General features: G+C 33.9%; 2 protein-coding genes across 3 annotated transcripts in view; one reads left to right on the forward strand and one right to left on the reverse strand.

The window, feature by feature from the left end:
* The window catches only part of LOC144965941 (prostaglandin E synthase 3-like), a 6,849-nt gene extending 2,729 nt beyond the window's left edge, over nt 1-4,120 (forward strand). For both annotated transcript variants that reach the window (XM_078901818.1, XM_078901819.1), the window contains exons 3-7: nt 569-670; nt 1,278-1,376; nt 1,726-1,776; nt 2,599-2,626; nt 3,609-4,120. In XM_078901818.1, the coding sequence (XP_078757944.1) occupies nt 569-670; nt 1,278-1,376; nt 1,726-1,776; nt 2,599-2,626; nt 3,609-3,637 (309 nt within the window). In that variant the 3' untranslated portion in view covers nt 3,638-4,120. The remainder of the gene's footprint in view (nt 1-568; nt 671-1,277; nt 1,377-1,725; nt 1,777-2,598; nt 2,627-3,608) is intronic.
* Nucleotides 4,121-9,527: 5,407 nt separating this feature from the next.
* The window catches only part of LOC144965942 (UV-stimulated scaffold protein A-like), a 17,775-nt gene continuing 2,302 nt past the window's right edge, over nt 9,528-25,000 (reverse strand). Inside the window, exons 3-15 of the mRNA XM_078901820.1 lie at nt 24,673-24,848; nt 23,879-24,033; nt 22,343-22,463; nt 20,902-21,620; nt 19,967-20,102; nt 19,105-19,191; nt 17,142-17,361; nt 15,670-15,813; nt 14,418-14,478; nt 13,140-13,262; nt 12,677-12,794; nt 11,126-11,342; nt 9,528-9,725 (exon numbers count right to left, since the gene is read on the reverse strand). Coding sequence (XP_078757946.1) covers nt 9,632-9,725; nt 11,126-11,342; nt 12,677-12,794; nt 13,140-13,262; nt 14,418-14,478; nt 15,670-15,813; nt 17,142-17,361; nt 19,105-19,191; nt 19,967-20,102; nt 20,902-21,620; nt 22,343-22,463; nt 23,879-24,033; nt 24,673-24,848 — 2,371 coding nt within the window. The 3' untranslated portion in view covers nt 9,528-9,631. The remainder of the gene's footprint in view (nt 9,726-11,125; nt 11,343-12,676; nt 12,795-13,139; nt 13,263-14,417; nt 14,479-15,669; nt 15,814-17,141; nt 17,362-19,104; nt 19,192-19,966; nt 20,103-20,901; nt 21,621-22,342; nt 22,464-23,878; nt 24,034-24,672; nt 24,849-25,000) is intronic.

A 25,000-nucleotide genomic window follows, 5' to 3' on the forward strand; every position in this document is an offset into this window, starting at 1 on the left:
GATTTAGGTCGCCATTCGGGTGATTTGTTCTCACTGAGTTCCAAATTATTATACAAATTTAAGGTTACACACAATTGTGTTGTTAAGATTCATCAGGGGGGTATTTAACTTCATTAAATTCATACCATCATTTACCGTGTTAAATTAGATTGCTTTTAGGAGTCCAATTTGTCACATTAGCCAGATTATTTTTTTATTATGCCCATGAGGATTTTTTTCCCCCCTTTTGTCCATCCAAGTTTAAGCAGGCTGCTGATATCTTAAAATTTCTTGTATTATTATAGTTTCTATCACTGGTACTTATGAAGTTGTTTGTTGTCATTAAGATTGGTCATATCTCAGGATAAAGCCAATTCAGCCATTAGAGGAGAGGAGAAAATCCCTATATTGGATATCACAGATTTGATCATCAAAAAGCAACGATCATGAAAGGTTTTGTTAGAACTGCAGCAGGTTTCACTAAGCTTAGAATAGAGTTACACAATAATGATTGTGTAGTTCCAACTATATAAATTATAAATGTTGCTTTTGAGCATGTTTGTTTCACACAAGTATTTTGTTTTTGCAGGCTTCAAAATATGCTGTCACAGGGAGAGGTGTGAATTTTAAGGTTATGAAAAAAGAGGAATCGAGTAGTTTTTGGTCCCGTTTATTAAAAGATACCAGAAAGGTAATTTTTTTATTTATCTATTTGTCTTGTGTTTTATTTTGTTTTGCTTATGTTCCTTTTTTAAATGAAAAATTATCTGGGACCTAGTAATGAGAGTAATATAAGATTCTTCTTGACTAATAGAGGCCTTCACCCTCACTTCTTATTATAAATGTCTATCAGCATTGTTCTGAACCACTTTATTTTTTAAAGAAAGGAGAGAATCATAATCATCTCATTAAAAATATAATGAGTGAATCAACTAATGGTGTGGAAATGTGAACAAAGTTTGGGGCAGCGTGGCTCAGCGGTATGGTCTTTGCTTCGTACCCGGTAGGTAACGAGTTCGATCACCCTCCACTCCGCTGTGTGGTCTTGAGCAAGTCACGTTTGTGGCTGACACCTGGGTTGTTCTAGTTTTCCCTTGGAATAGACCCTAGAGACAGATTTCCCCTATGGGATTAGAAAAGGGAATTTTAATTTATTTTAATTTATTTATTTAAAACTTTTAATAAAATGATTATTGTAAATAAAAGTGATAGACCTCATTCAACATATTTGTTCAGGTTCTGTTTTGTTGTTTTTGTTTTTAACTGGGTCCATTTATTTTATTTAAAAAATCATGCAGGTCCATTGGTTGAAGACAGATTTTAACAAATGGGTAGATGAAGATGACTCTGATGCTGAAGCTGGTGGTGGTGACCATGAAGATTTCAATTTAGAAGATGTAAGTTTTTGTGGATTCTTTTATTTACTTTTTTATATTTACGTATCCTGCGACTTACAGACGCACAAATGGGAAAATCCAAACACTACTGCACATCAAAGCTTTGTGCCCTTTCTCTGGGTTATGCTGGTCTTTCAGTTTCACCATACGAGAAACTCAAAACTATCTGCAGCAATTTATCCTAGGCCACCAACCATTTTAATTTTAGCTGGTGGTCTACAAGCTACATTGTATCTTGAATTCAATAGCCGAGCATCTTTTATGATGAAACAGTTTCAATTTTTTAAAATATGTTTCTCTTACCTTTTACTTCTTATTAATTTCTTGTCTTTATTTTTTTCAATCACAGATGATGCAATCTATGGGTGGTTTGCAAGGTGGTGCTGGTATGCCTGGAGCGGTAAGTTATTCTTTATTAAGAAAGGGGAAAATACCTCTTATGTGAACAGCTGTGTAGCAATAGGAATAGAAATTATTAGGCAGCTCTGCCAGTTACTGCTGTTAAAAAATTAAATTTTCTTCTGAAGAAATTGTGACACGATTTTTAAGTCCCATTTTTTCACAGATTTTATTACCCCATAATGTTTTGGTATATATGATTTATCCAAGAGTTGTTTATGGCCATATATCTTTGAATTTCGTCACAAAGACAGTGAATGTTGAAACATTTTTTATATATCGATGAGTTTCATGTGTAAATATAATTTTTTCTTGATGTGTGATCATGAGGATCATGAACATTGAAAAAGAATATGTGTAACATTTTTTCTCCTTATCACTGAATAGGAAATCAACATTTTGTAATCAGTATTATGATTGTTTAAAATGTCTTTTCCTGTGTTACTGGCATTTCGTTCAGCATTGGCAGTTTGAATTTAAATATTAATTGTTCAGCTGGAAATTCAACGTTTGGACATAGTAAAAGGAAAGGGTTTATGACACTTTTGAAATATCGCAAAGAGCTGTGATCTCCCACCAGTTACAATTCTATGCTCTATACACTCTTTTATCTTAGGTTTATCTAATTATTTTTTCACAATGGGTTGGCAGGTTTGCAGTACTTGAATCAAGACTGGAAACTTTGAAGTACCAATGAAGAGTCCATTGTTTTGATGCCATTGTTTTTTGGGGGGTTTTTTCTGGTACATTTTAGTACACTTGATTTTTATCCTGGTATCTTATTGACTTCCTTTTACTCACTTGTTTTTGTTGAATGTTTCAGGATGATGGTGAGGACAGTGATGATGAAGGTAAGACACCACAATGGTTTGAATAGGCATGATACTTATAGAGGTTTAATTTATATATATGTTGTATGTATACAGATCAGCCTTAAATTTAGATTTCAAAAGAAAAATACTTTTGATTTCTTTTTTTCTTTTTTTTTTTCTTCTTTTTTTAAAACTGAAAATTCCAATTTTTAAAATATTTTTGTAAAAGTATTTTTATTTATTTATTTTCCCAATTATAAAACAAATCATGTAAATTCCGATTCTAAAAAATTCCTTTTATGATAAGAGTGTGTGGCAGGTCTGTTTATGTATATTGGTAATTGGTTTGATGATCAAGTTTGATCCAATTTGAATTTTCAACCACAATTTTAGAGAAAAAATTTGTACAGTGCACCTCCCTCCGATGGCACATTGCCCCGGAAAGCACATGATACCCGTAGGATTGAGCCTTAACTCCTTATTGACTGGGTTAATGGGTTAAGATGGGTCATCTCCCAAACTTTACCCCACCTCACGGCTCAGAAATTTAATCTCACTCCCATGAGTTGCGTTCTTCTTTTTACCTTGCCATTCAACTCCATCCGCAATGATACGTGATATCGGTCATTGTCTATAACGATTTACTCATTGACTCATTAAGTGGTCTTATCACTCTTGACAAGACTGTAATGCCCCATCGTGACTACTGACTGTGATCTGCACAAAGAGTAACATGTCCCAAGTCCTATCCTGTTTCATACCCTAGAACTGTAAATGAGCCCGTCAAAAAGCAACTGAAATTTTTTGACAAATTGAAGGCTTGAGTTTTAAAATAAATGAGTGCAGTAGCGGATAGGAAAGTGATGAATTGACAATGTGATTAGTTGAAGCATGACAATGTGATTAGTTGAAGCAGATTGGGGTTTTTTCGGGATGATATTTTCTTGAATTTTTTTTTTTTTTTATTGCTGTGTCTGGCATTGTTATGATGTTGACTTTTTATCTCCTTATTGTTCCACAGAATTACCAGACCTGGAGGGGAGCACATAGAAGTCAAGTGTTGTGTCTTTTGTTTTGTATAGAAATGTACTTCATTGTTTTGTGTGATGATGAAACTAGTAAGAAAGTTAATGACTGGAATGAATGATGCTCTGAAATCCCCATTATTACCATTGTTTTAACATTACATTTTTTTTTAAAATCAGAAATTCTCATTTTTTAACAAAATTTACTACCCCTGTTCTCATGTAAAGGAAATTTTAAAAAAGAAATGACTGGAATAATATAATCCAGAATGATGATGTGTAACAGATAATCTCTTGCTGACTGTTGTCATGGAATTAACGGTTAATTCATACTACAGGGGGTAGAGAGTCTAGAGTTGGTGTGTGGAAAGTAAGGTTTTTATGTTAACATAAATAGCTCTTCTTTCCACATTTTGGAATATTGTTGTTCATTACTTTTTGTTTTATTCACATTCTGCATGTATTAATTTCATGCTTGTATTAAACTTGTTAAATATTTCTATCAAAATTATGGGTTTTGGTTTTTTACTTTTTCATTGTATTTATTTATTTTGGGAGTGACAAAGAATACCATCAACAAGGATGGCTTTGCTAGGAGTCCGCAAATTTGTGGATTACCGTCAGTTTGATTTTTCTTGTGTAAGAAATTGTTACACAAAGTAAAATAAGGGCCCTTTTACTGAAGGAGAAACTTTGCTCTTTAATTTTGAACCAACCAATGTCAATGTCAAGAATAGTTTTGTTTTGTAGCAATAATTTCTTTTGATAAAGAGCCAAATATTTTACTTTTGACCAGGAAAATAACCGCAACTATGTTAAGTTATCCGAAATGCTCCAAATTCACAGAGGCGAAGTACCCCCTTGAGGTAAAATAAATCCATTTGACGGTAATCACTTTTATTAATTGGGGAACCCCCCAAAAAAATGTCTTCATGTCTTTAAACAGTAATAACTCCCTTTACTCATCCAAGAGGAAGTTTGTCTTTCTTAAGTCTTTTTTTAAGATAAAAAAAATAAAAAAAAAACCTCTGGGTGGGGTCCTGACCTCCCTTAGTGGGCAGGGAGGTACATACTGTGTCTTCTATCCTCCCACGTCTATTTTCCAATATGCTTTCTGTCTTTGTCTTGGAATGAGATTACTTGGTTTTGTCCTGGCCCTGGCTGGGAGGGAAACAGTCAAATGTATAGTTAGTTTTGGGAGATGATATTTTTTTTCCTTATAAGTCATCTCTCTGTTGTGCACTGTATTATGTTTTGTTTGTGTACTATATATTTGTAAACATTTGAGTGCGTTCCTCTAAGTGGGGACCTGTGCTTGTGTCTGGATGAGACACTGGTCTGATCTTAAACTAAGTGCACTGATAGTGTGCTCTTGGAATCTACATCTGTTCCCTATTTGAACCAATTCCTCTTTGTTTGCCTTATTCTTGGATGCTTCAGTAATTGTAATTCTAGAACTTTTTACTACCCCATTTTCTTCCTTTTTACTGGCGCTGATATGACCTCAATGTGTTGCAAGCACCATAAAACCCTTAAAAACATAAGAAAAACCCAAACATGCCCTGTATAGTGAGCAAGGGGAAAGTGACTTGGCCTTTTGGCCTAGCAGTACAACAGGGAGTTGAACTTTGTACTTTCTGGGTGCAAAGCAAAGACAGTAGTACTGTGCCACCTTCCCCCATTTGTTTTATTATCTATAGTATAGTCCATTTCAAAATTCATGATCGTACTCTTTGGCTCGTTCCTGACCTCCCATAGTGGGCGGGGAGGTACATACTGTGTTTTCTATCCCCCTGTGTCTGTTTTCCAACATGCTTTCTGTCTTTGTCTTGGAATGAGATTACTTGGTTTTGTAATGGCCCTGGCTGGGAGGGAAACAGTCAAATGTAAAGTTAGTTTTGGGAGATGATATTTTTTTTCTTTGTAAATCATCTCTCTGTTATGCGCTGTATTATGTTTTGTTTATGTATTATATATGATTTGTAAACATTTTGAGTATATTCCACTTAGTCTTAGTGGGGACCTGTGCTTGTGTCTGGATGAGACTTTTAGGTGATCTCAAACTAAGTACACTGATAGTGTGCTCTTGGAATCTACATCTGTTCCCTATTTGAACAAATTCCCCTTTGTCTGCCTTATTCTTGGATGCTTTAATTGTAATTCTAGAACTTTTTACTAGCCCATTTTCTTCCTTTTTACTGGCGCTGAAATGACCTTAATGTGTTGCAAGCGCGGTAAAAGCCTTAAAAACAAACAAAACTCTTTGGCTCATATCTTTGTAATAATGTGACGTGATGGGTTAGATTGCACTAGACCCTACAAATTATTTTTTGCTGTTTGGAAAAACATTTGGTTCAAAAGTTAGCTTATTAACGATCAATAAAAATAGATCCTTGCATCATAAAAAAGATTTACTGTATATTTTTTAAACAATCTGTTTCATATCGTTTAGCAACATATTTTCAAAACATATATCGTGCTTAGTTGACAAAGGGGAAACCCTGAGACGTCCAGATTAAATGTTTGTCCTTTTTATTTATATTGAAGCATCTGTTCAAATTCCATTCTATGGTTATTTCAGTCCTTTCCATGATTATCATTGATGAGGTTAATTGGTTTTGCCGAAGACCTATCTTATCTTGAAAGGGAAACAGTGTAGTATCTCTAATTATTTAGTAAATACATTTGCTGCCCAATTCAGTCCCTTAATTGGATTCAATAGTCGGATGTCACGTCGCTGAGCAGCGTGGTTCTAAACAAAGAAAATCGGTACTTTTTATTCTTCATGCTGGCTAGAACTTTTCATATATAATGTGAATGTATAAAAGTCAAAACATGATCATATTTATATTTTTCTCCTCTGGATGCACTTTTATGCTTGTCGGAGAAATATTTTCTAAGGGCTTCCACCATTGTTCCGATAGTTTAGAGCCAGTTGCTAAGTTACATGCGTCATTACGAGGGAAGTGACATCATGACTGTTGAAGCATATTCTGGATGGGGTTCCTGACTTCCCATAGTGGGCAGGGAGGTACTTACTGTGTCTTCTATCCCCCTTCTTCCAACTTGCTCTTTGTCTTTGAATGAGATTACTTGGTTTTGTCCTGGCCCTGCCGTTTATCCTGGCTGAGAGGGAAACAGTCAAATATGTATTCATGTAGTAAGTTTTGGGAGATATTTTTTTTCCTTGTAAATCATTTCTCTGTTACTGTTATGTATTATTACATTTGTTATTTTGGATGTATCATGTAATGTAAGCATTTTGGATCTTGTGCTTTTGTCCGGATGAGACTTACATTGGTAGTATGCTCTTGGAATCTACAGCTGATCCCTATTTGTTCCCAGTTCCCCTTTGTCTTACTTTATCTTGGGTGCTTTAATTGTAATTCTCGAACTTTTTACCATCCCATTAACTTCCTTTTTACTAGCGCTGATATAACCTAATTGTGTTGCGACTAAAACCCTTAAAAAAATCAAAACGAACAGTCCCTTAATTGTTGAAAAATGTTAATTTCAGGGACGGAAACATCTGCGATTATCATCTAAGTCGAAGCATTCCCATGAGTTGGTGTGATTTGTGTTTTTCATCCACTCTTTGAAACCATCAAGCCCTGAGAAATTTTTATGTCTAAATCTGATGGCGCAATATCCACTAACCATGCTCAAAGCGCTTTACAAAGTCATGACCAACAGCAACATGTGTAACATATAGAATGAAACAGGACGCCTGTTTGGCGATATTACAATTTTTCTATCCCCCCACGTCTATTTTCCAACATGCTTTCTGTCTTTGTCTTGGAATGAGATTACTTGGTTTTGTCCTGTCCATGGCCGGATTCCTAGCTGGGAGGGAAACAGTTTGTTTTTGGAGATGATATTTTTTTCCTTGTAAATCATCTCTCTGTTATGTATTATATTTGTTATTTTCATTGTATAATGTAAGCATTTGAGTGTGTTCCTCTTTGTTGGATTTTGTGCTTGTGTCCGGATGAGACTTATAGGTGATCTCAAACTAAGTACATTGGTGGTATGCTCTTGGAATCTACATCTGATCCCTATTTGTTCCCAGGTCCCCTATGTCTTACTTTTTCTTGGGTGCTTTAATTGTAATTCTAGAACTTATTACTAACCCATTTTCTTCCTTTTTACTGGCGCTGATATAACCTAAATGTGTTGCAAGCGCCGTAAAACACTTAAAAACAAAAAACATATGCACGGAGCGAGGCTCGAACCCAAGACCTTCCGATCCAAAAACAAGTGTCAAGTGTCATACCACAAGACCACATAGCCGCACATCTAAGTTGTCCTTAATGATAACAATAATATTCACTGTGTTGGACAAAGCTAAGGGACATAATAGTAATAGGTGACAAAAGCATTTCTCAAATACAATGAGATTTTTTCGTTATTCTCCGAATATGTATTATGTAGTGTAACCATTTTAAGTATCCCTATTTTGTGGAGGTCCAGCCTGGATGGGACATAAGGCTAATATCAGCCTAGTATCAGCTTGCAGCTTTGAGATCTTGTGATATGACACTCTACTTCAGACTTGTAGGTCCCTGGTTTAAGCCCTACTGTATGCGGCACAGAGTGTGAGTGAGTCCTCTTTACTCACAATTTGTCATTGTCACTTCTTGGGACTGAATAGCTAAGGACGATAACCGTAAGAAGCCTATGTGTAATTTATATATTACCAGTTGTTTCCCTTGGTAGTTAATTTTATGCAAATCACTGAGTAGCGCAGGGGCATAAAAAATTATATACAACAGATTGTGTAATTGTGTAATTAACGGTATAGGGTTGGATGGAATGCATAGATTGTTGAAAATTTTGCTGGTTACATTGTATCCGTATTTATACAAAAATGTGTTCACTAGGTATGGTTTCCTATAATTATAATATGCCTTTTGTTATTCATCACCCAAGTCCTATGCTAACCATGCAAGCACCAGATGGGGCGTTTCTGTATTTTTTTTCTCATCTAAAACCCAAGAATAACCACTCACACAGCTTTACAAATATTGAGGATAGCCAAACATAATAAAATATCCACGTCTTTTTTTTTATCCCAATCACCAGCACAAAAAGCAATAGTTATTTAGACCTGTAAATTATCAGTCAATTAGTCAATTTCAAATATTATTTTAAAGAAGGAAAGAAAGAATTCATGAATCGTAGTCGAATCACCGTGAAGTAAATTAGGAATGTTCCACATCGCTACGTATAGTTCATGGGCCGTTTATATTGCCGATGGATATATTGCCAAGGCTAAGCAACGTTTTTTTTAATTGCTGTGTCTGAACACATCCCAGTGTATTTTCACACAGCCTTCGTGAAATTATTTTTTCACTTTCCAAACCTGTCGTGATCCCAATGGTAGCCAATTTTAACTGAGCCGCTGAGCGATAAATTTCACTGTTTCGTCTAAGCCAAAATTGACCCCATTTACCTGGAGGGAAGTAAAAGTATGAAAAAGAAAAATTCGAACACTGGAAGTGCGTTATGTTATCAAATCGAAAGTTAAATGATTGCTACAAGCACATCTCGATTGCCTCACATTGTAAACAAACCGGTTGACCGTTTCTAGTTTCTTCACTCATTGGGTACCTAATTATAAGGAACATGGTAAGTAGTCTAATTACTTCCCGCGCAAATTAGTTTTCTACCATTGTTTTGCTCAGGCGAGGTTGCTGTTTACTATTCATTTCAATTCTTTGGATTTTTCCATTAGGAATTACGAAGAGTTTCAGTCAATTTTTATAGAGCTCATTTACAGGTCTAAGTTATTTATTTTATTTTATTTTTCTCAAAAGTGATGTCTTATACTTATACCTGCGTGGTTAGAGCTTGACTTCGACGATACACAAATTGAAGTGGATACATCAAATATTTATGAAATCACAGAAAACTGGTTTGAGTCAGAGCTACAAAAACTTTAATACGTACGAAATAAATATGAATAAAACTATTTTTCTGGAGACAAAAATAAACTGGAACCAGTTGAAAATGATGGCCATCATAAACTGTAGTTGAACTGGTTCCCAAACTTGTCTCTCACACGTTTGTAATCAGCTGTGTCTAAAGTGGTGCAAACTTTTCTCATGGAGCGTCTGAAATATAATAAAAATTGATCAAATTCACACAAAATTTTGTTTTTAAAACAAACTTTAAAATATTCAATGATAAATAAGTTAAAATTTGTAAAAAAAAAAAAATAAAATAAAAAGAAACAATATTATTACACACTTATTATTTTTTAAAAATAAAATTTTGTCTTATCACTATCGACATACAGTTATGGGCCTAGTTTAACAGTTGTAATGGACACTATTTATTGTAATTTTTAGAGATTTCCATTACATCAACGAGCCCATATTAAATTGGGTTATCAGACCTAGAAATAAGTACATATCCATCACTATCATTTATTTGTGATTGAAAGCATGCATTAAAAATCTTTAAGTGAATGATCATCTGCGCAAAACGTAATGATGATATCATTTCACGACTAGAGACAGAGGCCTGTTATCTAAAATAGTTGATATTATCAATTCAATTCAATTGTTTTGCTTTTAAATCATGTTATTGTGTTACAAAGACTCGTTTTTGTTCGACAAGTTCATAAAAATCTTAAAGTAAAACTTGTTTTTGTAACCCAATAACCGTGCTTGAGTCCTATGATAAAAGGAATAGAAGCTTTGATTTAATTTATGAAGACAGATAAGGTGGACGTTTTGTAAAAGTCATTATGTCTCAGTGGATTACATTGAAGCTTCTCTTACCTTTATTATTCTTATTTATTTCTTCGAGCTTCAAATATAACAAAGCACACTGGAAAGTGAATGTAGCAAAACTAGAATTGCTAGCTTTTGACAAAGCCTAAAATATGCAAAAAGAGAGAAAAAATATCAAATTTCTCAAACACTGGGTAAAGGGATCAAGGAGAAGCGTTTTAGCTTCTTCTGTATGCAGCGCTTATCGGTTTTTGTTTTTTTTCCTCTAATATGTATTCATGTATTACAGTGAAAAATGAGGTATGCACATTAATTCTATTCCATCTCTGTCCATTACATTTCCTTTATAGATCCAATAGTAGTAGTAGTAGTAGTGTCACCTTTGGATTGTCATGGGCAATACTACATTAAAGTTCATTACTTTCTTTCTCTTTGATTTAACTCAAATTTCTCATACCTCATTTATATATTCTTTTGCCTACCTGCTTGTGACACTTGCAGTTTGAATCACTAAGTTTACTCGAAGCTGCCAACCGCTTATAGAACAGCCTAGTTCAATGAAAAAATAAAACGTCAGGAAACGACTATCTTTGTCCCAGCGGGTTTGATGTTCTATCCATAATAATAATAATAAATGGCATTTATATAGCGCTTTACCCCGTTGTCACAGGCTCTAAGCGCTTTACAGTGATATAAAACAAAACATATTACAGTGAGACAAATCCTGTGCTTTGATTGGTCAAAAATCTACTGGTTAATTAAAAGACAGCACTAACTTGTTAAAGACTTTTTTCTCCAGACGTCTCCTGGACGTATTGCAGGCTGCCCGAATGTTCGTCAAGCCAGACTTCCGCTTTCCTTTCCCTTTTCCCTTTCCTTTCCCTTTATTTGCTGCTTTCTCCAACATCTTCTGTGACCTGTTTGACCCGAGGTCATGACCTGTAGCGTGTTCTATTTCCCTTTGAAGTTCTGGATCTCTCCAGGGAGGTAATTCTGAAAAGTTAAATAATTTATCTGTGATGAATGTTTTATTTTTTATTTTCAACAAGGTCGATATCACTTTGAGATACAGTGGAATCTGTATAAAGTCAGCAGTCTTAAAGTCAACTCTGCTTAAAGTCAACACCTTTTATTGATCCCCACTTTCATGTTTTTATCCAAGTGTGTTCTATTGATAATGGATAAAATCAACCTTACTTAAGATTAACAAATCTTTCTGGTTCAGCAGTGTTGGCTTTATCAGGAGTCCACGGTGATACAAAACTATATCAAGATATAAGGTAGAGGAAGGAAGTTTCCAATCCCTAAACCTCCTGTTTTCTTTTTTTTTTTCCTTTCTTTTATTCAATTCATCTCTACGGCATAAACGTGCCCCCCCCCCCCCCCCCCCCCCTTTTCCGAGCAACTGCATTGGATCACTTCAGGGTGCAGTTAAGAATTTCTTTTTCTTTTTTTTTTGGACCCATATGTCCACTTTGCTAGATGTATCAGATCTGGATGAAAGCACTCTGTGATGAACTAGCATTCTGTCTGAAAGGTAGTGAGCATTTGTTATGTATTTTACAAATAATATGAAGAAAAATGTGAATGAGGCAAACCTGGGTGGTTTTGGTAAGGTCACGTTATAATGATTACCCCCCCCCCCCCTCTTTTTCTCTCTCTATCTCGTAATGCATCAGAAGCAAGGTTAGCTTGGCACTGTAACACAGCTATTAATTGTTGGTTTGGTGTATCTTCTTTTATTCAAGAGCCAGAATAAGATGACAATGACATAGTTAGCATGTCACATTGATGATTACACACTCGGCACACAAAGTATTTACCTTCAAATTGGGTACCAAATCAATGTCACTCCTCACTTATTTCCCTCACGCCTCTCCTCTCACCCAACCCCCAATCGCTTGTTTGATTTTACATAAGAGTAACAACCTCGAAGCTTCACTGAATCGCTAGTCTCCCACTGGTACTGGTGGAGGGGTCATGTGTGCATGACACTGGTCAAACATGTTTTACACCCCCCTCCCCCCATCCACACAAACATAAACTTTACACATACGCACTCGTACAGAGTGACTGCATCTTTCTTTTTGTTCAATACAAGGAAAAGGCAAAAAGAATTTTATCCTTGAATGTGCATGTGAATCCACTACTGTTCGAGGTTTCCATGTAAGCCTCCGAAAGTGTTTAAGATTTTCGTGTTGCCTATACTATGAAAATAGTGGGATTAAAACACGTTTCATATTTCTACTCTGCAAACACTTTAATAAAAATCTCAAACTCATTCCATACATCAATGCATATTGAACAAACTTCATTCATAAACTCACCAGAGACGACCTCAGAGTCACTCTGTAATCTTGCTGTAGTTGAAGAAGTCCCGGGTTCATTTTTCACCATAGAGTCGCCTTTCTCGTCTCTCGGAATGATTGGGCCGTGAAAGGGACACTAGGTCAAAAGATGTAGGAGCCAATCAATGAATATTATCAGATATAATAGTAATAACAATAATAATGATGATGATGATGATAATAATATAATAATGATAACGTTTATAATAATGATTATGATAATTAATAAATAAATTGATAAAAATTGTACAGCACAAGACTCTATCTGTGGAATAAGATGAACAAAATGACAAAATTTGCTAATTTAGTGTAAGTTTCACCCACCAAGTACACACACACATTAACAACACATACACAAAAACCAAGACACGTGAATACACTAAGCAATACCTATAAAACAATTAATTTAATAACATTTTAACTAAACTGCGATTACACAAACCTTGATTCGATCCATTCGAGGACAGAGTTTTCCCCCCTTGAGAGGTGCTCTACAGCTCCATTTGACTGGCTCAAACTGTCCTGTGAATTTGAAGGTTCTGTTCAACACCAGTCCCACATCATGCTGGGAGTATAGATAGCAATGCCTTAACGTCTTCAAATTGTTTGAAATAAGTATCGCATCAACTTTCATTATTTAAAAAAATAAACTGTAGTCCACTTAAGATATACTCCCGGAAAACAGAAAAAAAGTTTATCTTATCCAAAACTCAAGGGGAACAACCTCTCAGCAACACAAACATTTTTTAAATCTATTTGTTTTCCTTTAATAAAAACATATCCCCAGAAAGACAGCCCAGCTTCCTGTTAAGCTTGGCTAAACTGAGAGTGGTTTTTTCTTTCTACTATTATTTGTCGTTATAGAGTCATCTTTCCCATGCAACAAGCATACAATGATCTAAACGTTTGGAAAGGCAGAGTGAGAATTTTTCTTTTTTTAATTGGGATAATGGAGACGCCATCATCATGATTGAGACACTCCCTGATTTAGAGCAGAAGAATCGGGACCAGCCTCAGAGCTTAATTTAAGTGAGAGTTTATCTTAACGCAGTTTATCTTAAGTGGACTGCAGTGTAGGTAATAAAATTGGCATAGTACATGGACTAGGGCTTGCTAGTAAGAAGGTAAAGGTCAGAAATTTCTCAGAGCATTGAGATTCACCTAAAAATAAATAACCAAAAACGAGCATTTATATAGAACAATATACACTAAACGTGCTCAAGGAGTTTTACAAGAGGTCCTTAGCCAACAGTAACAGTAACAATTAAGATGTAAGATTTGACACCTGTTAGGCGATTTTACATTTTTTTTTTACAACAGAGACAAAACTATTAACAACCAGGTACTCATTTTACACATGAGTATGGTGAAAGAATGTGAATAAGGAGTCTTTTCCAAGAACTCAACTATGCACTGCTCAGACTGGAACTCAATCCTGGACCTTCCCATCTGAAAGCGAATTTCATAACATGACCACACAGCCCAATAACAAAAAAAAAAACAAGAAACCGAAAAATTATAAGCTGCAGCTTGAATTATATGAAGGCAGTGGAATTATACTTGTTTATCATTTTTACATGCCTTTGAGAAGAAAAAAAACCCCAACAAAATGCCTCTCCAGCAACAAACAGCTGAAAATGTCAACCTTGAAATAAAGTATTTAAAAAAGTGTTCGGCTCAAGCACACATTACAAAACATCTTCAGTTAGGGTTTTTGTACCTGAGATGTTTTTTCAGTCTCCTTTTCACCCGATGCCCAGAATCGATGAAGTGAATCCATTCTAAAAACGAAAGAAAAAAAGACAAGAATTAAAAAAAAACAAAAAAACATCAAAGCCAAAGAGATAAAAAATTCCCTAAGAGCCATGCGACCTTGACATTTATAGGTTACCCCATTCAAAATAAAAGTAGCTTTAAACTTAAATATTTTCTATAAAATAAGTAAAAGAAGATGTGACTTAGCTCTTTATTATTGTTTGTTTTTTTTTGTTTTTTTAGACATACCAGTTAGGTGATTAGTTCTCACTAAATTCTGACAGACTACATAAGTTAAATACTCCATCCACTATTGTGTGATAGTATGATTGATTTGGTGGGTAGAGCCAGTAAGTATTTTACTTCAACTCGCACCATCAATTGGAGATTGAGCAATTGGTTAATCTGAATATGACACTGGCACAGATAAATATCACTAACATAGCATCCTACCTGAATAAACAAGTTTTAACTTACTTTTAGATGGCGAACAATAAAAAAAATGATTAAATGAAAAATACAAGCATTCATACACTCAAAAGTCCCAAAGACCTGGTCACAAACACCAAACTTTAATCCCTGGCAAAAAAAAATATTAGGCTTTAAGCTTATTTTCAAGTTAAAAGAGACTTTTTCAGGAAGATTCAATACATATAAAGTCATCTAAGAAACTTGTGTCCTTAAGAAAGGATTAAGAAATTTTTTTGAATGGTCTTTCAGGACCAAAAGTTCATGCAGCCAGAATTGATCCTGATTTCTATAGAGTTAAACAAACAACATTATTTGCCAGCTACCCTATTGATAGGGATCTAGTTTATCAGGAAGTGCTTTCTGCCACAAATAGCCAGAGACCCAGCTACCAAATCAATGCTAGTCAGAAAAAAAAGATGTTCAGCCGCGCAATGGACGATATTGGTCCTTTTATGACTGAAGCAATCGGGCTTACTTGGATTTCCAAACTTGAGGTGATAATTTCTCACTTGACCGTTCAATTCAAACCCTAGTTCCAGCCCCCTATGCAGCATCAAGTTTATTTCTCATCAGTTTATTAAACAACAACAACAACAATAATAATAATAATAATAATAATAATAATAATAATAATAATAATAATAATAATAATAATAATAATAATAATAATAAAGTGCTGTACTCTTTTGATAAATCTCTAAGTGGTATTTAAATAGGGAAACACAGAGAAGATAATAATGAATTACTTGACAATTTCAGGGGCTTCAATCTGATCAGGATTTTCCCAAAAGGCCAAGTCTTTACCAAATTCAACATAAGGGACAGGCTTGGAGGACTCGGGTTTGGAAGTGGATGGTAAACTTGATGACGTTGAAGGTTTATTCTCATCACTGGAATTTTAAAAAGTAAAGAATTCTCATCAATAAAAACAAAAATAAATAAATAAATAAAACTTGATAGATATTTTTAAAAATTTTTTTCAATTGCGAAAATAAAAAATTAACTCAATGCTAGCCCTCTACCTCCGTGCTGTCCATTTTTAGTACTTTAAAAAGTTAAACAAGAAATATACTCCGTCTAAAATAAAATTGGCATTTACATGGCTTTATCAACTATCAAAAAATTTAAAACATTAGCTTTGATACCGCACATACAATTTGCCTCAAGAAAAGTGTAAAATAATGATAGAGTAAAAGTAACAACGGCCTAGCTCACTATGTATCATTATAGAATTCCTAACATGACAAGGCATCTAAAATGAGATTTCATTCAAGAATCTTTGGATGAAAAAACCCCACTAAAAGTATCATCTGTTTACATAGAAAAATGATTCATCTGTCTTTACAACTAATGTATGTCGAAAAGAATGACTTGTGGCTCGACTATTTCAATAGAAAAGTCCATATCGATAATTTCAATAATATCTTTTTTTTTTTTTTTTGTTTGTTGCTTTAGGTCTCTTCCAACACAATTGAGGTTATATGAGAGACCGCTGAAACAAAAAAACAAGCAATCTAACAAAAATAGTACAAATGTAAATCAAAATCATAACCTAAAGATATCATAAGCTAAATTATAAATAACCAAGAACAAACAGTCAGAAGATTTACAGAAAAAAAAAATATCCCCTGTCAAAAATACAATCACAAACCAAAGAAGAAGGATAGGCTAGTAAAGAGAAGAAGAAACGACATCACTATCGGATCGTACACCCATGCGAACATCATAGGTATATGATTCAAGGGTGATGCTCCCATCCAACCACCCGCTCAATAATATCAATATGTCAATAATAAACTAAAAAGTTGTGTACAAAACAGACAAAGCAAAAAGATAAGCTTTAACAAAATTATTCAAAAAGAAACAACATATAAATAATTATTTTTTTTCAACCAGCCTTCCTTGACTGAAGATCAACCTGAAAATAGCAACTTCAAGATATAAATATGGCCTTACGATCGTTACTCAAGAATGTGAGTCTCCAAATGAATAAATAAATATATACATAAATAAATGAATAAAATATATAAATAAACATAATAAATAAATGAATAAAATAAATAAATCAATGTCAATTTTTTTATTCATTAAAAAAAAATAAACGAAACAAGCAGAAAGCCTGACATTACAACCGTTTCTAATCTATGGTTGCAATAAACTTCAACAATATTGACTTGCTCATTCAAAACGGAAATTAAAATATTTACAAAACCAATACCTTGTAGATAGAGACCTGATTCTGGCCAAAGCTGCAGCTCTTGACGTTGGATCAGTCAAGTCTTCTGTTACGTCTCTCTCTTTCAAGCTCCAATGATGTCCGAAGCTGTTAGCTTTTTTCATGGTTACACTTTTAGAATCTGAATTTGATGTTGATGGTTCTCCACTATGATACCTTTTCAAACCTGGTTTCTTGGCAACTTCTTTCAAAGAGGAATTCTCTGATATAAACGTAATTAAAAAAAAAAGTTCATGCATGCTCTTCAAAATTATATCATCATCATCACCGACACAGCAGCATGATCACCATCATAATTTATTATTATTACTGTAACGCTCTTCTCGCTGGTCTTCCAGATTATAAAATAAGCAAACTTCAAAGAATTCAGAATAGGGCTGCTAGAATGGTCCTTGGAAAGTCTCACCTTGATGACAAACAAAGCTATGCTAATTATTATTCTCCATGAAAGCCATAATTGAGTACAAACTTGATCTCACTTGTTTTCATGTATTTTAATCTTCTGCCAATCTTTTTCAGACATTCTTCAGCCTTACGTTCCGAAGCATAATTTGAGATCACATGACAAAAAATTGTTAGTAGTACCAAAAAACACATATTAAGAGTTTTGTCAATAGTTCCCTTTATAAATTTGGCACCACAATTTGGAACTCCTCCCTTCCCCAGTCCGTTAGAATATCTGATAGTGTTGGCATATTCAAGAAACATCTTAAGACATTTCTATTCACCAAATACTTGCTTTCGTGAGTTGTACATTGTCCAAATTATAACTGCATTGATAAAATACTGTTGTATGAGTTGCGATTAGATAAGTAGTAACATTTATTGTTTTTAAGCGCTTTGAGGTTTCAACATAAAGCGCTCTATAAATGTACTCATTATCATTATTATTAGTTTTATTATTAATAATAATAATAATGAAACTTATATAGTGCTATATACTGAGGTGTCAAAGCGCTTAAAGGTTACAACCATTGGAACTACATTTAAAATACATTGAGCTACAGTGGACATGATATGCACTTAACACACATTTCTACATTCTAACATGACTCAGTAAAATTAAGTTTAAGGTATATCAGTATCAGTTGTTGAATACTAAATGACTAATATATGAGATATTCGATACAAAGGTATTTTTTCAGATTTTTCTTAAAGACTTTAAGACTAGTCGAGGATCTAAGTGGTTCAGGAAGTGAATTCCAAGTTTTTGGGCCAAAAGGGCAAAAAGCTCTATCGCCGAAAGATTTAAGTTCAAATTTATGAACAAGGAGTTTGTGTTTTCAAAACTTAGGGTCCCTTTAGGTTTATAAAATGAAATAGTATATTTAATGTATGAAGGGGCTGACTTGTCTATAACAGATAATTAACAAAAAAGAGCAATTTTGTATCCAATTCTAGCCTTTACAGGGAGCCAATGGAGACGTATTAGCATTTCGGTTGGACTATCAAAATAAGTTTTTCCTAAGATTAGAAGAGTGGCATTATTATTATTATCATTACTATTATTATGTTATTCTACTTCATCAATTTGGGACCCGAACAAAAAGGATGCCCAGTCACCTCATTGCCAATAACACTCAACAACGACCTCAAAAGATTGCAAAACAACGAAGTCTGATTAACATCAACTATAGACCTCAACAAGATCAGGAATGGAAATTCCTCTGTTCAGAAATCATGAAGCTCGCTAAGGCTGCAAGTCAGTCGACTGTGACAGCAAACAGTTTTAAGTCAAGTAAGTCATCGTCATCATCATCATAATCATCATCATCATCTTTATTATTATTATTATTATTATTATGATTATGATTATTATTATTATTATTATTATTATTATTATCATCATCATCATTATTATTATCATTTATATCATTGATATCTCTACTATAATTTTCAACTCCATCATCCTTGAAAATTGTTTCCGTAGTTGACACAAACTTACCAAGATTGGGTTCTAAATTCACAGGAACAGTCGCCTCATAACCTTCCTTCTCTGGCACATCTTCCAGATCATCATCATCATCATCATCTGAGGGGAAAAAACAAACTCCACAATTAATCATTTATTCTAACACTTGACATGCTGGGCAATTTTCATGAAAAGCCGCTACAGAATACACAAATTTCGCTCGTGAAAATTTATGAATGACAATGTATTCACAGCGACAGTATAAATAAGGTAATATATATGAAAAGTAAATGAGTGAATTTTCTTTTTAAAAAGTATAAAATGAAATTTTAAAACAAATAATAATTAATTGATGTCACTTCGGTTGCCATCATTTTTACCAAGAGCCTGTAGATTGTTCAGATAAAATATATGTGTGAATTTGATCTAAAATATCTTTACAATAAATTATACCCAAATAAGCATGTTTTCATGTCTGAAATTATGCAATTTTTAATTGTTCCGACCTTACATAACTGAACTATTTCAATTCAAATACTATGCTCTTTTAACTGAAAAAAAAGGAAAAATTACAAATGATTTAAAAGTCTTACTTTCTACTTAATCTTTTCTCTAAAATTTCAGTCTGCCATGAATTCTACATCAAATCATAATAAAAGCTTTCCTCCAAAATATGTTCATGCTTTCAGATCAGTGCGTATGCATTTTTTAATCAACCAAGGCACATTTACAACAACAACAACAACAACAACAAAAAGCAACAAAATTTAACATTGCATTGTGGAATAAGACAAATTTTGCAATCTTAATGTGCTGCAAAAATGGAAAGAATAAAAAAAAACAAAAAAAAAACACAGGGACAGACTTAATAGGAATGACTATGGAAACGACAAACCTGTATCATGACCTCCTTGCTTTTCCATCGACAACAGTTTCAACTCTGTGCATTTTGTCTTGATGGACTCCAGGTTTAATTTTATATCAATAATGGATTTGATGTCATTTTGGTTGCCGCCATTTTTGCCAAGAACCTGTAGAATGTTGAGACAAAATATCTGTGTGATCTGAATGCAAAATATGTGACCCACCATCTCAAAATGGTATTATATCAGGTTGAACCAGACCCTGAAAAGTGAGTTTAGGACTAAAATGATAAGATCAACAAACTTGATGAATTTTACAATGTAAGGAATTGTATTTGTTCTCCATTATAAAGAATAGAAATTAACGCAAGTTTTGTATTGTTGGATATAAATTCAATTTTCAGCACCTAATTTATCCCGACAGAATACCATTGTGAGATGAATGGTCACATATTTGTAAATAAAATGTATCATAATACGCTGTTTTCAAATATAAATTTATGCACTATTCATTTTTTTCCGACTTTAGGTAAAGGTCAATTCAGATACTTAGATTTTTAAATTAAAAAAATACAAAACAACAAGAATTACAAATGCATCTTGGATTAAGACATAAAAAAGAAAAAGAAAAAGACAACATCTACAGTAAGCTCAGTCCGACTAAATCAGTCAATTGAGTAGAAGATATAAAAAAACCCATTTGATTAGGTGACTTTCAAAACCTGCTTTGTTGTATTTTCATCATTCAGAGAAAACTGCAATTTTTTTTGTCATTTATTTATTGACTTAAAGAGGAAAATACTTGTCTTGTTTGCCTCGTAGAACAATACCCCGAGTGTTTTGAAACCATAAATTTTCTCTTCTAATTCTAAGGTACCCACTAGATTTCTTGAGAGTGCGAACTCACTTTCTATTTGGATTTGACTTAGCAGGTTTAGAAAGTCATCTCCTCATTTGTTGCACATACCTCCAGCCATTTTGTCACTCTCGGCAAAAAGGTGGCGTTGATAAGCTTCGCAGCATCTTTGAGTGATTGAAGCACGTCTGTATTATCTTCCGTTTCTTTCACAGCCACCTTGTCAACTGGTATTTCAATATTGATACTAACACCCTGGTTTCCAAATCCGTGAGCACGATCATCTTCCTCCATTTCATCCGAATCGTAATCGTCCTCATCCTCACTCATTATTTCATCTTCAAGGTCATTGTTTGAAATTTCTTCAACACCACTACCTGGGGCATCTCCCATCTCTCCAACTTCTTGTCCTTTACAATTTAATGAATCATCATCCGTGGAACTTGAAATAGTGTTGACCGCCACTCCGTCTCTTTGACAAGTTTGTTTAGAATCAGAGTTTGTGTTTAAAACTGCCTCACTTAGACTGACATTTTCATTAGTGTCAACCAATGTACGTTCACTCTCACTCAGACTCTTCGCAAACCCTGGGTCAACAATATTCTTGGATCTTGTTGATGTCTTTACAGAATTGTCTTCTCCAGGGTCACAATTTCTCAATAATGGCAAAGATTCATCACCTGCTTTGCTTTGATCAGTGTTTCCTTTGAAAATATTTGGCTGTGTTGCATCTGCTGGGGAGAAAAGCTGAAAATTTTCAGGAGTTGGCAGGAGTAATTTTAGGCAGTTTTCTGCTTCACTGATGCAGTCGACGATTTCTTGTTTATTCTCTGTGACCATGATAAACAAATAAATAAATATAAAAATTCCAGTAATAAATCAATTGTGGAATTAATTGAATGTTTGTTTATTGTTAATTTTAAAGCGCAATTTGATTTTTTAATATGGCCCTTTAATATAGATAAATAAATACATAAATTAATATATAGTGGTAAATAAAAAGTCAAAAAAAAAAATTAAGTAAAGAAAAATAATATATATTTGCTAACTATTAATAATCATATACTAATGGAAGCAAGATCACAAGAAATACTCAAATGATATTTTACAGGACATTTTCATGTTTTGAAATATTTATTAATACTAAGGTGTTTGTGGGAATATTTTGCACTGATAAAACAATATCAAGATTTCAGAATATTGTCATTGACAGAAGTTTTTGTAACACAAAAAAACATGAGGTGTGTTCCATTTTTTTATGTTAGCAAATCAAAATCCATAGTACTAGAATACAAATGAAACACGATTTACAGTTAGAATGCACATTGTGGTATTTGTCATTTGTTCATTACTTTGCATTCCATTAATCTCTAATCTAGATCATAATAATGATGATGATGATGATGATAATAAATATAATAACAATAATAAATTACATTTATATGGTGCGTTTTCAATATTACATAATGCTCAATGCGCTTATTAATACCAAACAGATCTCTATCAAACTAGAAACTTCATATGTTTAGATAAAAAAAGAATTTGTCTTTACCTGCAATAACTTTCAAGACTTTGGCCAAGCGATCAGCAATTTGTTTCTGCTTTCGTCTTTCTTCCTGTTCAAATCTCAACCATTCTGCTTCATTCCGAGCCTGGATGTTTTGAAAATCAACCTTAAAAAAAAAAAAAAAAAAAATTCGAAAACTGAACACTGTCAAAGAACAATAAATACTAACATTAAAACCCAAACCCTCTCCTACCCTTCGGACCACCAAACCACAATCCTGTTATTTGATGGGAATAGTATGTGATCTATACACATATGACGAGTGTTATTGCAGAAGTGATACTAGGCTGCTGGAAGCTGTGGACTATAAAGTAATAAACAAAAATGAACATGACAGATACAAAAAAGAATTTTCGCGATTTCCCTATTTTTTTGCACACCAACGTTTTATAATTGTTTTAATTCCGCTCAATTTAGAACTCCTTAGTTACATATCGAACGCTTTTTTTTTTTGGTTTACTTTCCAAGATTTTTCTATAGAGAGGACCTAAAAAATGTCTCTGTCGTCTATCTGGAATTTAGTAATGTATTATGTCTTTATTAATTTTTGTTGTTGGCTGAAGAAGGGTTTTGAGCCCCTGACATTCCGTGTTTGGTATTTTGTTCTTTTTTTAAGCTGTTATATTTTTTTTGTTTATTGCAGAAGCCAAACTGATTTTAACATGTTTCTCAAAATAACCTCTCGTACTTACATGGTTAGAGTCAGACACCCTCTATTATAATTTTTTTTTTAATTTTCAAGAGATTATCATCACTTGTTCTGAACTTTGTAAATTGCCTTATGATTTAATAAAACTCCTCAATTAACAATAGATACAAGAATCTGTGAAGTTATTTGATGATCATTTCCTTGCCCTAAATTTAAATAAAGTGGCTCAGTCAGTCTGCTGAGTGTTGAAGTGACATATTAGGGAGCAGGCATTGGTGTAAGAAAAAGATCTGAAAAAGCATACATGAAACAGTGTCAGTGTCAGACAAAGCAAGAAAGAAAAATACAAGAAAAAAAAACATTCCAAAAATTCTGCCTGCCTTGACTGGGCCCTAATCAAAGCGGGCTGATTTGTTTTTTGGAATGTTTGTATGATAACAGAAATATGTTTACCCTCAGCATATCATAGCAAAAGATAGGATTTTTTAGATAATTCAATTAATCCATCATTTATTGACGCAGACAAACAAATTAGACTAATTTATAATCCAATAAATATTCACTTTAATAACTAGCTCTATGGGTTTGGGTCTCACTCTGAGCAGCGCACAGCTGAGTCCTTGAAAAAGACTATTTACTCATATTTTCTCACCGTACCCAAGTGTAAAATGAGTCCCTGGCCTTTGACAGCATTGTCTCTGTCAGTAACACATTGAGGTATCTATCATCCTACATGTTAAGCGTTGGTGTTGGTCTTAGAACTCTTGTAAAGCCCTTTGAGCACATTTAGCGCTATATAAATGCTCAAATGTTTGTGGGGTTTTTTTGGGTTTTTTTTTTTTTTGGATGGATAATAAAATAATGAAATTTACATGTTTACAATTCTTGAGATAATTGTATCCAACGTCCAACTTTCTGTAGGATTTTCCATAGTTGTCATACCACTGTTGCACAGTCCTAAGGGTAGATTCCTTCAGCTTATTGGCCGCAGCTTTAGGAGGGGGCAAAGGTTGGCCTGTCTCAGTGCCTGGATAATGATATATATACAGTTTGCAATGAAATCTTTGACAGTAAACAGTAAAATTTATAAAAATATTATAGTTAGCAATAGGGGCATCTAGCCAGGCTCAGTGGTATGTTATTTGCTTTGGAGTACAGTATCGACTCCATGCTGCTTTATGTGGCCTTGAGCACGTCACCTTGCCCCAGCTCACTTTGCGGCACTGCACTGCAGCTGGTGCCCGGGTTATTCCAGACTTCCCTTGGAATAGATCCAAAAGAGAAATTTCCTCATAAGGATGAATAAAGGGATTTTTTTGTTTGCTTTTCTTTTCAAGCTACTGAGATTGATCCTGGGTGAAGTTGGGGTTTATTTCTGACCCTCCATCCCCCTCCCCGTCCCTGTCCAACCAGCAGTGATTAGGTAGATGGGTCTGTTGATCTGGCAGAGAGTACTTTGCGATAAGACTTAGAGTCCTATCAAAAGGGTAGCAAGCAATTGCTATTGTTCGTTTCACTTTATAGAAGCCGGGATCAACTCCAGTTCAAGGGGCCTAATGGCTCTGAAAGACGTCTCTTTTGCTGGGTGTATTTTTGTACACATAGCACAGCTTCTAGATTCATAGAACTATAAAAATTCATAAACATGAAAGCAATTGTTATTTACCAGTAGTTAGTGCAAAAAAGTCTTGCAAATATGTCACAAGAATATCCCTGAATGCATGAGAACGAGTAAATATCTCCACTGCGACTTGAAAGGCAGACAGTCTTATTTCAGAGTGTTTTTTGGACAGCTGCTCCATGATGAGAATGAAGGCAAATCTCACATAATCATCCGATTTTCTGGTTGAAATTAAACAATAAGTAATGCATAATATAAGATTGATAATAGTAATAACAATAATAATTACACCAACAACAATAATAATAATAATAATAATAATGATAATAATAATAATAATAATAATAATAATAATAATAATAATAATAATAAT

This window comes from Berghia stephanieae, chromosome 2 (assembly GCF_034508935.2).
Source record: "Berghia stephanieae isolate SIO BIC M18660-M18661 chromosome 2, UCSD_Bste_1.3, whole genome shotgun sequence".
In the NCBI taxonomy this organism is placed as follows: Eukaryota; Metazoa; Mollusca; class Gastropoda; order Nudibranchia; family Aeolidiidae; genus Berghia; species Berghia stephanieae.